Genomic DNA, 17,910 nt, shown 5'->3' on the forward strand with positions numbered 1-17,910 from the left:
TATATTGTATTTATTAATCTGATTATCTTGGATGGTCAATAAATTATTCTTGTAGTCATAATTTATTATTAAGTACTTGAGGTTTCTGTGTACATTTTTATAGGAAGATTAAAAAAGTTCAAGTGGATATTACTGCACGTTCGACGATTACCGTGTACACTGTACACATTGTTTGTAAAATTATTTTTTATATTCGCAAAAATATATGTATTATATGCAGATCATAGTGCATAATTTAGTAAAATAAATTGTTATTGTTAATCTATACATTTATTTATCAATTAATTGTTGTGTATATTAATATCCATATTGTGAAAAAACTATAAACTAAATTGCACAAACTAAGACTACAGTACAAAAATATTCAAATTTAATAAAAATGAAAAAATACATTTTACACACATATATATGGTAATTGTTAAATTTTAAAGTAGTAATACATATAATATGTATTCATATCACCATGAGATTTTTTTAATTTTTCTGTAAAAATGGACCCAAACATCTCAAATATGATGTACTGCTATAGATGACTGAAATCACTAATATTTAAACAGTATAAACGTATACCTGAGATGGATAATAGTTTTGTTATAATATATAATAGTTAATACAAGTACAATTGTGATTCATTTAAAGGAAACTTAGTTTTTTAAAAAGTGTTGTTGCGTATTTTTGGAAATTTTTATTGTTTTTCATAATTTGAAGCAATTAAAAACATTTAATTAATTTTATATTTTTAACTTTATAATTTTTTTTTTTACTTTTTTGTATAATGGAATACATTTTTAATATGATGTTTAAAATAGAACAATTTTCAGAGAATTTTAATTGAGTACTGATATTCTTTAAATGATAAAAAATAAAGTTTTATTATTATGGGTATTGTAACAAAACATGTCAATTTTGGATGGAACTCATTATAAATGCATTTCGATAAGTAGATATTGGACTGCAATTTTGACAATGATTTTTGAGCGGTTATGATACGTTTGACGAGTGTGGATGAGTATTATTTATTTTAAAAACAAATAAATATAAATATATCTTTGCTGGAAAAATTGTCGGCATAATAATTTGCGTAATCGGCGTCGTCACTGAACGAAACACCACACCCGAATTTGTTGCAGCGACCTATTTGGCTGATGTCAGAGATGTGTACATTTCGTATTACTCAGTATGTAATTTTTTCATTATTATTTATTTTAAGCTCCCCTGAAAATATTATCATCTGAACTTATTGTTAATTGTATAATACAATTTTTAACTACATGAACAAAATAAACAAGGTTTATTTACTAATACTACAATATTTTTAAGTGATCTAACCGATTAGCAGTCAGCTTCAGCAAATAAAAATTGTATTATTATAATGTATAAAACAATGGGAGTTTATAAATTGTACAATTTGTAAGATAACAATAAAAACGTTGGTATAATTAAATTAAATTAGATGACGCAGGTGTCCACGATTGAGTCAACATATTGAGGGTGGGTTATTTAGTCTGTAAAATCATGCACTGCTCGCAGAACTTAAGTACTTCAAAAAATCATTTGTTAAATGATTAATATATACTTAGTTAATCAGTTATTCTAAATAACTGAAAATCCTTGTAAAGGAACCAATCATGGAGCGTTTAATATTATCCAAAGGACTTTTGATTGAATCACTTAGATTTTGTTTATGTAAGTTTAGCAAAATTATCCCGAATAATGATTGCAAATAATAATAATGGGCATATAAATTGTTTGTATGTATTTTCAATTTGTAATTAGTGTTGATATTTTGATTATTTTAATAATTATTATTAACTGTTTTGATTATTTATTTAATGATTATTATTAATGATATTATTTATTAACTATACTGTTTTTATTTATTTTTAAATTTTACCAATTAATTAAATTACAAATATCCCAAGTAAGTAATTAATTTTGTGCAAGGCGAATTATTGTTAAGCGAGTTTGGTAGTAAGGAAAATATTGGTTTTAATTTAAAACGCTGATAAAAATTAAATTTAGTAAGATTAAAATAGTATTTACTTACAATTTAAAAGGAAAAATAACTAAATTAAACTGGTTAAAAAGTAATGTCTGCGGAGTTGACATTTATTTTCACATGTAAAAAATAATTAACAAGTGTTTTTTGGATTAAATATGGTAGGTATTAATAGAATATACATACTATATATGGCCACTTGGACACATGGGTACAAAGTAAAAAGTCACTTTGTTTTATTCTATAATATCTTAAGGTTTTAATTTTTACTATTTTATCATTAAGTAGATCACCGCAGTAATGAAATTGTTAAATTTGTATTCAATGATTAATCACAAAAATAAAATTATATGTAAACTGTGAGTGTGAATGGAAAAGCCAGGACAGGCCTTAGAAAGGGCTGTGGCTAAGCCAAATAATGTGTAATAAATGTAAATTAGACACAACAATTATTATTTATTATAATTTATACAATATAATATATATTGTATATTAGGTTTATATAATTATTAACTATACTCATGTACGTACTGTCGCATGGTATTATTAAGTTCGTGTTTTAAATTGGTTAAAACAAGTCTGTTGAAGATTTCATTGAGTTAATAAAACAATATTATATGTTATGGTGAAAAATTTTTTATTATTTATTTTTATGTCTGTCACTACCTTTTTGAGTAATAAAAATGCTTCAATCTTCAATTTTTAGTGTAATTTTTGATAGAAAATTGAATCTAATTGATACTTTGAAAGTCCAAAATCTCGGTATTTTTCAAAATAACCAAGTAAAAATATAGATAAAATATCTTTGGATAATTGAAATTATATACGATTATACGAATATTTTCTTGTCCGTTTATTTGAAAATGAACACCTATAAAAGAATCACTCTGTATATTTATAAGAAAACATAAAAAAATTGCATTTACTTATGTATAATGAAATTATTGTTGTACAATTAAATGTCGTTAAAAATAACTTTGAATTTTTGTATGTATACAGTATACACGGAAAAATTATCTACTGTTAATTATTTTTTCTGTGGTTTAATAAGGTTAGTTAAACTAATTTTTACAATTTTTATAGACTTTATTGATACTTTAATTTTAAAGCAGAACATGGGCATAATAAAATTGTAATATTTTACATAGTTTGATAAACTTGTTTTAAATAAAAGACTATTTGAGGTACATTTGATAATTTTCTTTCCTTTAAATTTGATTATAAATCTTTAACACTGTTATTAAAGCCAAAACACTAATTTACTGTTATTGTGTATGGGTCATAGAGAAAAATAATAATCAGTGTGCTACCATTGTCTAAATAAAAATAACGTTACAAAAAAAAAGAAAGAAAAAGCTAGGATCTCGCTCTGGTCGGACGGTAACAAAAATAATCGACTAAGAATGAAACTTATGTGTGAATCTGCTTCACGCAATAGGTATATATGATACGGTTAAAGTCCGAATTAAGCTAATGTGCACATTATCCAATTTCGGACTTTAGCCGTGAATAAAAAGTGTTAGGAAATGGGTTATGTATACATTACTCGGCTAAAGTAACTTAAGCCATCGTGTTATGGCTAATGTAAAATATTATTAATAAATTCATAATATATAATATTTTATTTCAATAAAATTAATTAATATAAGTTAACAATTAAATATCAAACTACATTTGATGCAATATTAACTTTATTTCTATTTATTAGATAACGTTATTTTTATTATTTATTTAAACGTGGTAAACTTTGATGACATTTAGAAATGCATAAAATCAGTGGCGTCATTTCAATTTTTTTTTAATATTACGCATGGCATATATATAGCAGGCCATTTAAGTGCAAGCCACTATCAATTATACAGGCCAATTAATTAATAAAAATGGACCAAATTACAACAATATTATATTTTAAATACGCATGTGCGGTTCAAATCATATGCCACTGCATAAAATGCCAGATGCTTTGCATTTGCATTTATTTGTTTTGCAATTTGATTTATATGCACAACGTTGATAACCCTGATCACCTAACAATAACATATTTTTTGCGTTTTCTCTTAACAATTGTTTTGTATTTAACACCTCGTCTACTGTAATGAATGACTAAGGACAAACATCAAATTGAGACTTAGTGTAATGTTTTTCTATTGTTCCCTCGTTATTACATAGTTCATAGTAATTATTTATATTTATTTTTAGTATTACATTAAGTGCCGTTGAAAATATAATTATATAATAATATATTTTTTTGTACATTTTTTCTATCCAGTTACTTCATCCATCAATTAATGGCTAATGTATAAAATATCCGGTTAATATACGAAACTATGATTCTAAATGTTAAGTGTTTACTTTATCCATCTAATATGGATTATGTGCGCATTATCCAGATAATGTACACTTTAGCCATGTTTCAGACTTTAGCCGTAACATATACATCAGAATAATTTTACAACGCGAGTAAAACTTTTTTAGTGGGTTTGATGATTCAACAATTTCACACTAAAATTATTCATAAATTGATATAAATGTCATTATATCTTCTGAATTGTCTACCTTGTACCTATAATATATTATTAATGATTGTTCGCTTACCAGATACAAAGATATAAATGCTTCTATATTAGTTGTTTTAATCATTTCAACTACTCGTAAAATACTAGATTGCTTGCTGGATAAAAGGTCAGACACCTCTTTCCCATTGGGCACATTTTTGACACGTTCCTAAGACCCCGCGGTCTATGCTCCTGTTATATCACCAACCAATAATTGATATTTATTACCGATAAATAAGCTTATTTCGAGAAAAATCAAAGGATAATCACCAATAGTAATAATAATAATAATAAAATAAAAATAATTAACAGTACTCTGTCCAAGTCGTAGTGTTCCAATTATAAAAAGGTTAAAGACAGCCTTGTAATAGACATTTGGTTAGCTTTTGATATTCTGCTACTATAATATGCAATTTTATTACTGACTTAGTTGTCATCGGTGAACATTGACAATGTTGATAGAATGAACCAGTTCATATTTTTTTGTAAATTTTACTGCCACACTACGTACTAATCCACACAAAAATAGGGACTGGAATGAACGGACGCTTCATGGTTTGTATATTATTATTTGTGTGTTACTATATACTCTACATTCAAGAAGACACCTCGGTGGCTGATTCGTGCACAGGGGCGTGGCTGAATAACAAGGCAGGCGTATAAATTATAGTTGACTTGGTGAGAGTTATAAATGGGTGTTGCCTAACCACCGCTCAACGAAAACTGGTCGCTGTTGGGTTGTTTTAAATTATTTTAATAAAATATTATAATATATTATTTAAAATAATTACGATGTTATTATGTTTTATAGTCGTATAACAGAAATCAAAAACAATAGGTATACCTACGATAGCTGCGGCAACTGAAAATACTGATTTAACTCGTGAGTTATAAAATGTAAAAATTTATTCATCTAATTTTTAGCGCAGATAACGGTAATAGATTTTTACATTAACCACCAAAGTAGAGTCTTACTTAAAATGGGACCAATATTTTTTGTATAAATTGTATGGCAAAAATACCGGCCGCGCTATTCTATGGTCAACCACCAGTTTGAACACACAATTATTTGATCGTAACTAGAATTTCACGCACAATCATAAATACTGCAACATTTGAGTATTTGACATTTTACGACGTTTGTAAGACAAAATCTTACTCAATGCGTGTGATGACTAATCGACAGAATTATCATTTATTAGCTACAACAAAAACTATTACGCAGTGATATGAAAACAATAGACTATTGACTATTCATTAATAATTAATTGTCGCCTATAACAAACTAAGAAAATAATTTTAAATTTGATTTTGTCAGTCAATCAAATAATTAACTTATCATTTATAAAAACAATATTGTTTTCCTACTAATTAGATTTTAGATACTACAGAAAAAATTAAAATTTAGAAAAAAAAAACAAAAATAAGAAATGTTTAGTAAAAGACAAAGTATAAACATGAGTTATTGAAATTTGATTTTGGGACTATTGAAAGTTCCAAAACATTGTCGGGATATCGGGACACTATATTAAAAATCCGTATAGTCCCGGCCAAAACGTGATGTATAGCAACCCTACACTAAAGCCAAATGCTAGAATGTATATTACCATTCTGCACACGAAATAAAATCCACGAACGAGTCCAGCCCTATATGATTGGTCTACACATTTTTGGAACGAAAATTACTACAGATTTTTTTTGAGATTCTTCCACAGTATCAGACTTACATTTTCCTAAATGTTTGCATCATTAATACCCGATGTGGCGATGTTCTATATTAATACTATTTTTGGTATCTCATAGCCATCTCCATACTGATTGCATAACATGAAAAATACGCTAAAATGCTAATCATACGCAAAAATACCACCGGTTATTAATAGGTAATAGTTATTGGTAGGAATTATTTACGCAAAAAAACATGTATAATAAAATTATGATAATACGAATGAGGTGTGAAATAAGTATAAATAACAATATTAATAAATATTTAATATCATATAAAATCAAAACAATTATTCAGACAATACTTTTGTCCGATTACGTAAAATTAAAACAATTATTTATTATAATCAGGAATTATCATTTGTATGATAACTCATACTCATACAAATGATAATATCATTGTCGATGGAATCAAATAAGTAGCTGTTGTTGTCGAATCAGGGATTATAGCTACCACCTATACACCATATGGGTCTGGCGGCGGTTGTTAGCGCGGTAAAATTTGCTTGTGGTCCGGTGTTTAGGTCTCCGCAGGTAGTACACAAAGTACAGTGGATAAAATTCATTATCGTTGTACTTAACGTACACGTGACCGTTATAGCTCACCGACGTGTCCGCATTATTAGGTGGTACGATTAAGGCGTTCCCATTGTTTTGGCTGTGGACCACGTACGTCTCTCTAACCAGCACGCAGCATATCATGATGATCCGCGTGTCTGCAGCCGTTCGCGAGAACAGAAAAAAAACACTTAAATTATTATTAATATTACTATGACGTAGATATAATTACTGGTATAGTGGTAACTAAACATTCTAAACATATTAGAGATGGACAATCATTTTTTAAGTTGCATGTTCTATGTGGTTTTTCGAATGTAATACTATCGATGAAATATGCTCGCGAAAAAACGGTCTAGTATGTTATATTATGCATTTGTTAAATTTTAATTCAATAATAGTTCTAATTCATTATGTACGAATAATGCGTAATTAGCAAAGACGATCTATCAACTTATATTTTTAAGGTTAACATATAATTACATTGCTATTAGCATTATAAAATTAATAATTGTGCATATGCATTATGCAATTATGTTTAGTAAATAATATTTCTTATTGTAAAAGTTTTAAGTCTTAATAAAGGAAATATTATTTTAAATTTCAACAAAATAATTAAATTTTTTGATTATTGTTTAATTAATTAGAGTGGAAATATGGGAAATTTTAATTTTCTACAATCATTATTTATTAGATTGTAACAAAATAACTAAAATGATTATTTTTTTGTCTGCATATCCTACTATATACATATCATTTCTTACGATTTATACCGACGTAACTTTCTTAATAAGTTTGGTAATTTATAATAATGGTGAAAGATTTTAAAGATCTCGATGCCAGTGGCACAAATAAGGGGGGCTTAGTGGGCTTAGCTCTCCCAAGTATACTAGAAACCCTCTCAAAAAATACAAACAAAATTTAGGTATATCAGTTTTTAATAAAAATTGTTTTCCCGGATTTTTTTTTAAACTAATTAAGAAAATATTTATAAAATATAATAATTATTTTAATTTATAAATAAAAGTAATTCTATAGTTATTGTAAATAAAATTAAAAATAATTTATCATTACATAATACTACAGTATTTCATAACTTTTGTAAGATATTCCAAGTAGCTATTACTTTTCCTGTAAATACCTATAACAACCTGCGATAAATAATTTTTCACGATGCCACAATTAAAAATATGGTTGCATAGTTCTATGAATCAAGATAAGCTCAGTAATTTAATTACATATTTTGAATATAGAAAGTGACATTACTACATCATTAGTATTGATAGTGAAGATGTATCAAATATTTTTGAAAAAACAGATAGACGTATATAATTTATTGTATTAAATATCTTAACTGATCATAAAAAATGTATAATGTTAAATTATGTTGCTACATTTTACAACAAATAATTATTTGATTTTGATTTTCTTATAATAAAATAAATGCATTAATTTATTAATAAGATATTAATTAAAAATTATGTCATAATATTGATACATATTATGTTATGTATAATATATGTTATAAGCTAATATATATATATATATATATATATATAATATTATATGATATAATTTTAAAAAAATTGTCTGGGAGATTGTGTCCCTTTCAGAGGCATCATTTCAATTTTTTTTTTTTTGGTACGCATAAATATTGAGCAGGGCGCTATTTATTTATTTTTTCGACATATTTGACATTATTGTGATGTGGCCGAGCGGGCCAAAATTTACAATTTAGAATTTTAGGTACGCAAATGTATACCCTGTGTACCGCAAATGACGCCTCTGGTCCCTTTGGTCATTTTTCTTATTTACGTCATTGCTCGGTGCAATTATTGTTCTCTTATTCTTACTCACGTGCAAGGTGCAACAATATTTTATGCAATCTAGACATCTAGTAAATTTAACTACAAGAGTTCACTATTATATAGCATATATATTATTATAAAATGTAAAAGTAAGAATAATATTATAAGCATATCATAGATATCTATTGATATTTTAATGTTAATGAAACTATGGAAGTCATTATACAATTGTAATAATTTACTTTGTTATTATAAGTAAACTTATTTTTAAATTAAATTTATAAATTACTATGAAATTCCCTATGGCCTACATCATGTTAATTTCTTTAAGTTTGATATTAGGTCAACTCGATTTAATATTAAAGCTAAAAGCATAAAATTAGATCGACTGAACACAAATTGCCTATGGTACGTTACATCCTCTTATATAGTAAAAAAGTATATGTATCATAATTAAAATAATAATAATATATTATAAGTTAGCTACAATATCTTAACAACGACTTTGTGTAAGTTGTATACGTTTTAGTGGTGTGAGGAGAATTTAATTAACAAATAAGGCATTATAATACATTTTAGTATTATACCTTCGCTGGGAGAACTGTCAGCATAATAATTAGCGTAATCCGCATTGTCGCTGAACGAAACACCGCATCCGAATTTGTTGCGGCGGGTGCGTCTCCAGTCCAGTCCACTGTTCAGCGACTCCATGGCTCTGGACTCGGTGGTCACATGGTATAGCAATTTTTCTTGAACACTTCGGCCAATGTCCAATTTCATTTCTTCCATGCGCAGCATGTACATGCCGTACATCTGTGGGGCGTAGACTCGGCATATCTTACTAACATCGCACTGGAATATTGAACGAAATATTATAAATGAATAATGATATTAATATATATACATGAATTAATAATATTATTTATCAATCAATCCAATTCTGCCAAGTGTATAGGTACTTATCATTTATAAGCGATGACAGTCCGTAAAGGATACATTTAATATGTTATTTAATAAATAATACTAATTTTGAACGCCTATACGCCTATCAATGTTCCCTATAACTTATATAGGCTATAAGTAAAGGAGAAAGTAAAAAACTGTCACCGTTTTGTGTATATGCTAGAGCAGAGCTAGATTCCATAGTTATATAGCCACCGATTCGCTCAGTAATCAGTTATGTGTATTTTATTGTATAACTCTAAAAAAATTATTTCAAATAAATATACTAATTATCAAGCGTTTATACTAATAAGTAATAAGTAATAACTTTTTGGTCATTTAACAACCGTAGCGTTACTTACGCTGGGAAATGTTTTTTGTACAAGTTGTTCAATTTCATTGTAGCCATTGATGTTCAATTCGTCGAGTAACGGATGGTCGGTGTCAGTGTCATCATTGCGATTGAGAGCGAACGTTGAAAAACGTTCCAAAATATGAGCTGAAACTTGCACAGTAAACTCCGACGCATTGTTGTGTATCCTACTGCTATCGCTTGAGTACATTGTCATAGTGTAAAATCCCTATGAAAATATTCAATTTTTATTGTCAAGATTTGAAAATTTAATAGTAAATAGTTAAATAGTTCCTTCATAGTAATAATTTTCACTGAAATCTAAAAATCAAAATAATATAAAAACATAATTCTGTTTATAGACATTTGAAGTTTAAATTTAAACAAAATTAGATGTTTAAACGAGCGATAACGATTTTAGTTATTTGATGCGATTAAAAATTATTATCCATTAGAACTCGAAACGTTTATGCCAAAATAGAATAAAATAGTCGATTCAGAAACCAGCTACTCTCGTTTAATACTCATACTCCTAAAAGAAGTAGGTACATGTAAAAAAAATTCATATTTACATTGAAATCAATATACATACATTTCAAAATAATAAAACATCAAAACTAGATTTTGTCGAAAGAATGGCATTTAAATACCAACTTGTATAGATACTCTACATAGTAAAAATAAAAACATTTTTCTTAAAAAAAAAAAAAAAACATTTAAATAAATTAGTACGCTCATCTAAACTTACAGGTGTAAGCTAAAATAAAAAATAATAACATAAATAAGAATCACCAAATATTTTATCTAGCTATAGTATTATACATGTATATTAAAAATTGCTATAAATTAATTATTCAATTTTACAATTGAAAATTGTGTAATGTGATTGTGTACTGTGAAACCAATATTGTTTGACTTGTGTTATCTGTTATTGATAACATTATTCATTTATTTTTCCTTTTTGATTGCACTTTAACTTTAATGTTAACCCGCCACGACTACTCCTCAGAAATGTGTGGTAGTGCCGTAGCGTGTAACTTGTGTTTTTCTAATATATGTTTATTAAAAGCACATTGAGTTTAAAAAAGTCAATAGTTTTAGTCATAAGTTTTAATACCGATAAAAATATTTGTGCACTACCAACTTTTGGAAAACTAAATTAATTATAAGTATATTGTATATATAATTATAGTAAGATTGTACCAAAAATTTGATTTGTTAGAAGATTCATCTTCACAACTTAAATTCAATACAAACTTACTTATGAATTTTTTTAATCTTAATTAAAAAAAATTCTGACGAAAAGTCAAATTAATTTCATATGAGCATTCAAAGTTTAAATTTTTAAGAAATTGCATATTTCCATTGCAATAACCATTGAACCGTAAAATAACTAATTCCCCTCAAACAATTTTTGTTATATTATAGTAATTTAAAAATAAATAACCATAAAAGATACTTAAAATTTTTAACAAATGTTTATAGTTTATATTACCGTTTTATTATTTTAGATACTTTTAAGTTATTTACATGGTATGAAAAATTTTCGATTATTTTAGTTTTTTTTTTTATATATATAAAATTAATATAAATAAAAAATTATAATTACCTATTCGAGGTAAATATTTTACATTTAATTGATATTTTATATAATTACCAACTTATTCTTGAAACATTCCTCTTCTGTGACGGATCCAAAAAATAAGAGTCAACAAAGCAAAAAAAAAAAATTAAAATATATTATTATAGTAACTCCATCGTTATAGATATAATGCGAATAATATAATAATCAATAGTAAGACAACTATCCCTACATTTTGGTTGGAGACTCACTAAATATTGTTTATTGTTATTGTTTAAGTAGTACTTTAGTACTTATACCATTGGACTACCTTCCAATCGATAACTACCTATTGTTTTACTTATTGAAAAGGTACATATAATTAAGTACAAAATGAGCTATTAAATATTTTTTCATATTAATCTTAGACCATATTATATTAAAGTATTATACTTGTGTCTTGTATACATAATTTGATTAGTGTGCTAGGATACAAGGTACGAGAATAATTATATTGTACAGTACAATAATGATAATTTAATATTTCTATTATTATTGATGTTAATTTATTAAGTTTTGTCTCATGAATCATAATTATGTGAATATTATTACTACAACTTAAAAATTATAATAAAAACAATATTATACAATCAAAATGAAAACTAATTTTAGTTTCTGAGAGAAGTGATGAATGTATTTATTTTACAATGATGTATTTTCTTTTTATGTGTTCGTTATTATCTTTTAGTGCTTTGAATTTTAATTTTGAGGGTGGTTTCAAGCAAGGCTGGGTAAGTTAATGATTTTTTTTAACTCAGTTAAGTTAATATGCATCAAAAAGAAAAAGTTAAAAGTTAAAAATTAATACAATTTTTGATTAACTCAGTAAGTTAAAAGTTAATACACATTTTTTTAAAACTTTTTATAAAGTTAAAAAGAAGTTATTTTTTTTATTCGTTAGCGTACTTTATTTCTTATCAATACACAACTAAATTGTAAACTATAATGCATATACTTCATACAACATACAGTATTATCTAATATATACAGAGTGTTCCTTTAGAGTACAGAGTGATTGGAATAATATCATTTTTAACTAATAAAGTCACAATAAAAACATTTTTTGACATGAAAACGACTGAAATAGTGAATGTAAAAAAAAAAAAAAATAAATAAATTTAACTTATTTCTTAAAATGAAAAATAAATTCGTTAATTTCACGTTAATTAAAAAATAAATTTAGTAAGTTAATAATTAAGTTAATGAAAATCCAACCTTAATTAGTTAAGTTAATAAGTTAAAATTAACTTAAATTATAACTTATTAACTCGTTAATGCCCAGCCTTGGTTTCGAGTTACAAATTGTATCTAGTTGGTATTTTATGGGGTCATAAATAAAAAAAAAGGAAACAAATGGGTATCGCTTTGCTGTACAGTTGGACGTATCGAGTTGGTCACATCTCACATAGTGTAATGGATGTGTTAAATTGGAATTTAATGTATCATTATATAATATTATAATAACCGATTTTGTGCAGACATTTTGTCTACTTAACGTATTATTTAGTTTTTTTTTATAAATGTCAATTAAAATTTTTTTGCTGGGTAGAAATACTTGGAAATTTAATACAAAAGCCCACAAAATATATTCTTATATCTATATAAAATACATAAACACAATTTTTTTTTATAATTTGCATATGAAGTTAGAATTTTGGAAAAATTTGTCAAAATTGGAAAAAATAAAAATAATCTTACAATTGAAAATTAATAATAACAACTTTTCTTTTTATATCGAAGTTTTTGAAATCGAATACATGGATATCAAGTTCATATTTTAGTGGTTATCAACCGGGGTAACTCATGACAAGTTTAAAAACTGCCAGGGGTGCTGACAAGTCTTCCCAAGCTACTAGTAAAATCGGGCTGTATTATATGCAGACTTTATTTAATCTGACGCAATGGATTGAAAGTAGATAACTTTTATTTAAACCAAAAAAAACGATATATTATTATTATAATGTAATATTTACATTATATCACATAATGCCGTTGATTGCAGTTTTTTTACATTAAGTTTACAAATATTTTCATTTTATTTTAAATATTTTTTATTGTTGTTCCACTACGTGCTGCCGCGTTACTTAAATCCAAATTACTACTTACTAGTTACTAGATTATGTTTTTAAAATAATCTTCAATTACATATTATCGCCAATGATATGATTATTATATTCATTACATAATATATTTTATTATTTATTTGTTAATTTATGTAAATTTATAAAAAGCGAGTAAAATATAGGCCACTGGTCACCTTTGCTACGTTCTCGCAACCGGTCCCGCAGGCGGACGAGTGTTGCGCAGACGCGTTTGTTTGGGATCTCAATTCGATAACTATGCAAACGGCAGGCGAGTCCCAGACAGCTTCAGCGACGATTGACGACGAGCGGCTAATGTGCGATGTCGTGCAGTGACCGAAATGCGCGGGGGAACGAAGAAATTATGCTGCGGAGAATCGGGGACTCGGCCTAACCTAACCACGGCCGTTATTTTTTCAAAGACCCATACATCATCATTATTGTTAATTATTTAATGTACAGGTTCTTTTTGATTTAAATAAATTTAATAATACAGATTTATCATATTATTTTTTATATTATAGTTAGTTTGATAAATTATGTAAGGAGTTTAACAAATAAAATATACAAATATGCGCTTATATATTATATGTAGCTAAATAAATAAAAATTTATAACACATAAACATTATTATATAATTGTATTAAAATTACGCATGATAAAGTACGTGTATTTATGCCTTATATGCGTACCATTCGTCGACAAATATATGCCAATATATATATATAATATAGATGCCGATTCTCTGTAGATTAACATAACAGCCTACCAATGGTATTAATTTAAGCAACTAGAATTAAAAATTTAAGTAGATATGTTATTTAATAAAAATATTCGTGTGTTAAACAAATACACCAGTGATGTCAAGAACATAATATTTTTGAGTATTCAAGTTTAAGTATGGGTGGGCAGCATCAATATTTTATCTTATAGATAAAGTTTGACAGTTGACTGAATAATATTATAAAATATATTATGTTTTTGGTTACATTGTTACATAATATTTTTTTAAAGGCTCACGCTCGAATTTTCCAGCAGGACCTCAAATCTATCAAATTGTTCAATATCTTTCAAAACCTACAAACGAATACAAATTATAATCAAGATTTTCAATATTTCGAAATTTTCAGTTTTCATGCGCGTTTTTTTTGATCACCTGATGATGGTTCAACGAAAATGTTTCATTGATGCTGAATTGTTATACGAGGAATTCTACACAAAGAACAGCTTTTCATTTTTCCAAAAATTTGTTGTTTTAAATTTTTAGATTTTAAAAACTATTTGACCTAGGTACGATGTTTAAAAATCCTTATTACCACTTTTTCGACAAATCAAAATTATGCAACTCATGTAGCTCGTTACTAGAATCAATTTAATGTCACCTCTGCATGATGACGGCCAGCCGAACAACACCCGCCTATCGCAATCGCGTGGCCGGCGGCGACGGCGACAAAGTGACTAGTGGTACTACGATTTGCTGCCGTAACGACACCAATAGCAGTTATGGCAATCGTTACTAATTTACGAGAGATCGACAATTAATCGTTACGGCAAAATGCGACCGACTGCTTGATGGACACGAAACGTCATATTGTATAACAGTATACAATTAGAGCAAGACCGCGTGTACTGCATTGCACGTACCGTAAACGGTATAGAGGAATCGGCGTGCGGTGATAGAACGGACCGAAGAAGAAACCGGACAACAATGATGAAAATATTAAAAATGTGCTGAAGTGTTTAACATCGAGTATGTTGCCATGAAGTGAAGGCGTACTCGACACACGTCAATATAAAAACAGCATGGCAAACGACATTTACGCGTCGCAACGCAGGCGGAAGCCTCGTGCAGAACGCAAATCGGAGACGCATAAAAATAATACGGCGACCAATAAAGAAACATGGGAGTTTTTTTCAAAAAAGTGGTTTTACCAGACTTGGGTGCTTAATTTTTGGATTTTCGAATTTTTTTTGATGTGAAAAGTATGTAGGACTGTCCTTTATTCGCGCTATAACGTTTTTAGAGGCATCGCCAGTGCCCTTCCATCTTAAAAACACGCATATTTAGTTTTTTTGGTGAAAAACGGCAAAATACGGCTAGGGGCCGTGGGCGGCCGTTATATAAAATAAAAATATCGAGTTTTTCGTGTTTTGGTTCGCGCAAACTGTTTTGGCAAATCGTCTAACGATGCGTGTAAAGAATCAGAGTCGAAAAATAATTCCTTCACCGCGAAAACTTGCTTAGGAGTTTTTTTCAAAAAAGTGGTTTTACCAGATTTGGGTGCTTAATTTTTGGATTTTCGAATTTTTTTTGATGTGAAAAGTATGTCAGACGGTCCTTTATTCGCGCTATAACGTTTTTAGAGGCATCGCCAGTGCCCTTCCATCTTAAAAACACGCATATTTAGTTTTTTTGGTGAAAAACGGCGAAATACGGCTAGGGGCCGTGGGCGGCCGTTATATAAAATAAAAATATCGAGTTTTTCGTGTTTTGTTTCGCACAAACTATTTTGGCAAATCGTCTAACGATGCGTGTAAAGAATCAGAGTCGAAAAATAATTCCTTCACCGCGAAAACTTGCTTAGGAGTTTTTTTCAAAAAAGTGGTTTTACCAGATTTGGGTGCTTAATTTTTGGATTTTCGAATTTTTTTTGATGTGAAAAGTATATCAGACGGTCCTTTATTCGCGCTATAACGTTTTTAGAGGCATCGCCAGTGCCCTTCCATCTTAAAAACACGCATATTTAGTTTTTTTGGTGAAAAACGGCAAAATACGGCTAGGGGCCGTGGGCGGCCGTTATATAAAATAAAAATATCGAGTTTTTCGTGTTTTGTTTCGCGCAAACTGTTTTGCCAAATCGTCTAACGATGCGTGTAAAGAATCAGAGCCGAAAAATAATTCCTTCACCGCGAAAACTTGCTTAGGAGTTTTTTTCAAAAAAGTGGTTTTACCAGATTTGGGTGCTTAATTTTTGGATTTTCGAATTTTTTTTGATGTGAAAAGTATGTCAGACAGTCCTATATTCCCGCTATAACGTTTTTAGAGGCATCGCCAGTGCCCTTCCATCTTAAAAACACGCATATTTAGTTTTTTTGGTGAAAAACGGCAAAATACGGCTAGGGGCCGTGGGCGGCCGTTATATAAAATAAAAATATCGAGTTTTTCGTGTTTTGTTTCGCGCAAACTGTTTTGCCAAATCGTCTTACGATGCGTGTAAAGAATCAGAGTCGAAAAATAATTCCTTCACCGCGAAAACTTGCTTAGGAGTTTTTTTCAAAAAAGTGGTTTTACCAGATTTGGGTGCTTAATTTTTGGATTTTCGAATTTTTTTTGATGTGAAAAGTATGTCAGACGGTCCTTTATTCGCGCTATAACGTTTTTAGAGGCATCGCCAGTGCCCTTCCATCTTAAAAACACGCATATTTAGTTTTTTTGGTGAAAAACGGCAAAATACGGCTAGGGGCCGTGGGCGGCCGTTATATAAAATAAAAATATCGAGTTTTTCGTGTTTTGTTTCGCGCAAACTGTTTTGCCAAATCGTCTAACGATGCGTGTAAAGAATCAGAGCCGAAAAATAATTCCTTCACCGCGAAAACTTGCTTAGGAGTTTTTTTCAAAAAAGTGGTTTTACCAGATTTGGGTGCTTAATTTTTGGATTTTCGAATTTTTTTTGATGTGAAAAGTATGTCAGACAGTCCTATATTCCCGCTATAACGTTTTTAGAGGCATCGCCAGTGCCCTTCCATCTTAAAAACACGCATATTTAGTTTTTTTGGTGAAAAACGGCAAAATACGGCTAGGGGCCGTGGGCGGCCGTTATATAAAATAAAAATATCGAGTTTTTCGTGTTTTGTTTCGCGCAAACTGTTTTGCCAAATCGTCTTACGATGCGTGTAAAGAATCAGAGTCGAAAAATAATTCCTTCACCGCGAAAACTTGCTTAGGAGTTTTTTTCAAAAAAGTGGTTTTACCAGATTTGGGTGCTTAATTTTTGGATTTTCGAATTTTTTTTGATGTGAAAAGTATGTCAGACGGTCCTTTATTCGCGCTATAACGTTTTTAGAGGCATCGCCAGTGCCCTTCCATCTTAAAAACACGCATATTTAGTTTTTTTGGTGAAAAACGGCAAAATACGGCTAGGGGCCGTGGGCGGCCGTTATATAAAATAAAAATATCGAGTTTTTCGTGTTTTGTTTCGCGCAAACTATTTTGGCAAATCGTCTAACGATGCGTGTAAAGAATCAGAGTCGAAAAATAATTCCTTCACC

General features: G+C 28.5%; 1 protein-coding gene across 1 annotated transcript; it reads right to left on the reverse strand.

The window, feature by feature from the left end:
- Positions 1-6,729: 6,729 nt before the first annotated feature.
- LOC113552524 lies at positions 6,730-10,150 on the reverse strand. The gene is made up of 3 exons (XM_026955388.1): positions 9,950-10,150; positions 9,233-9,497; positions 6,730-6,995 (listed from the first exon to the last, which is right to left on the reverse strand). Exons 1-3 carry the CDS (start codon positions 10,148-10,150, stop codon positions 6,730-6,732), a joined length of 732 nt encoding a protein of 243 aa, XP_026811189.1.
- Positions 10,151-17,910: the final 7,760 nt, after the last annotated feature.

Source organism: Rhopalosiphum maidis, chromosome 2 (genome assembly GCF_003676215.2).
Source record: "Rhopalosiphum maidis isolate BTI-1 chromosome 2, ASM367621v3, whole genome shotgun sequence".
Classification (NCBI taxonomy): domain Eukaryota; kingdom Metazoa; phylum Arthropoda; class Insecta; order Hemiptera; family Aphididae; genus Rhopalosiphum; species Rhopalosiphum maidis.

Excerpts from the sequence above, each read along its gene's own strand:
- LOC113552524 (XM_026955388.1), bottom strand. The coding sequence starts at position 10,150 with ATGTACTCAAGCGATAGCAGTAGGATACACAACAATGCGTCGGAGTTT. Across the intron at positions 9,498-9,949 it reads TACAAAAAACATTTCCCAGC|TGCGATGTTAGTAAGATATG; the intron begins GTAAGTAACGCT and ends TCAATATTCCAG. Across the intron at positions 6,996-9,232 it reads TGACAGTTCTCCCAGCGAAG|ACACGCGGATCATCATGATA; the intron begins GTATAATACTAA and ends GAACGGCTGCAG.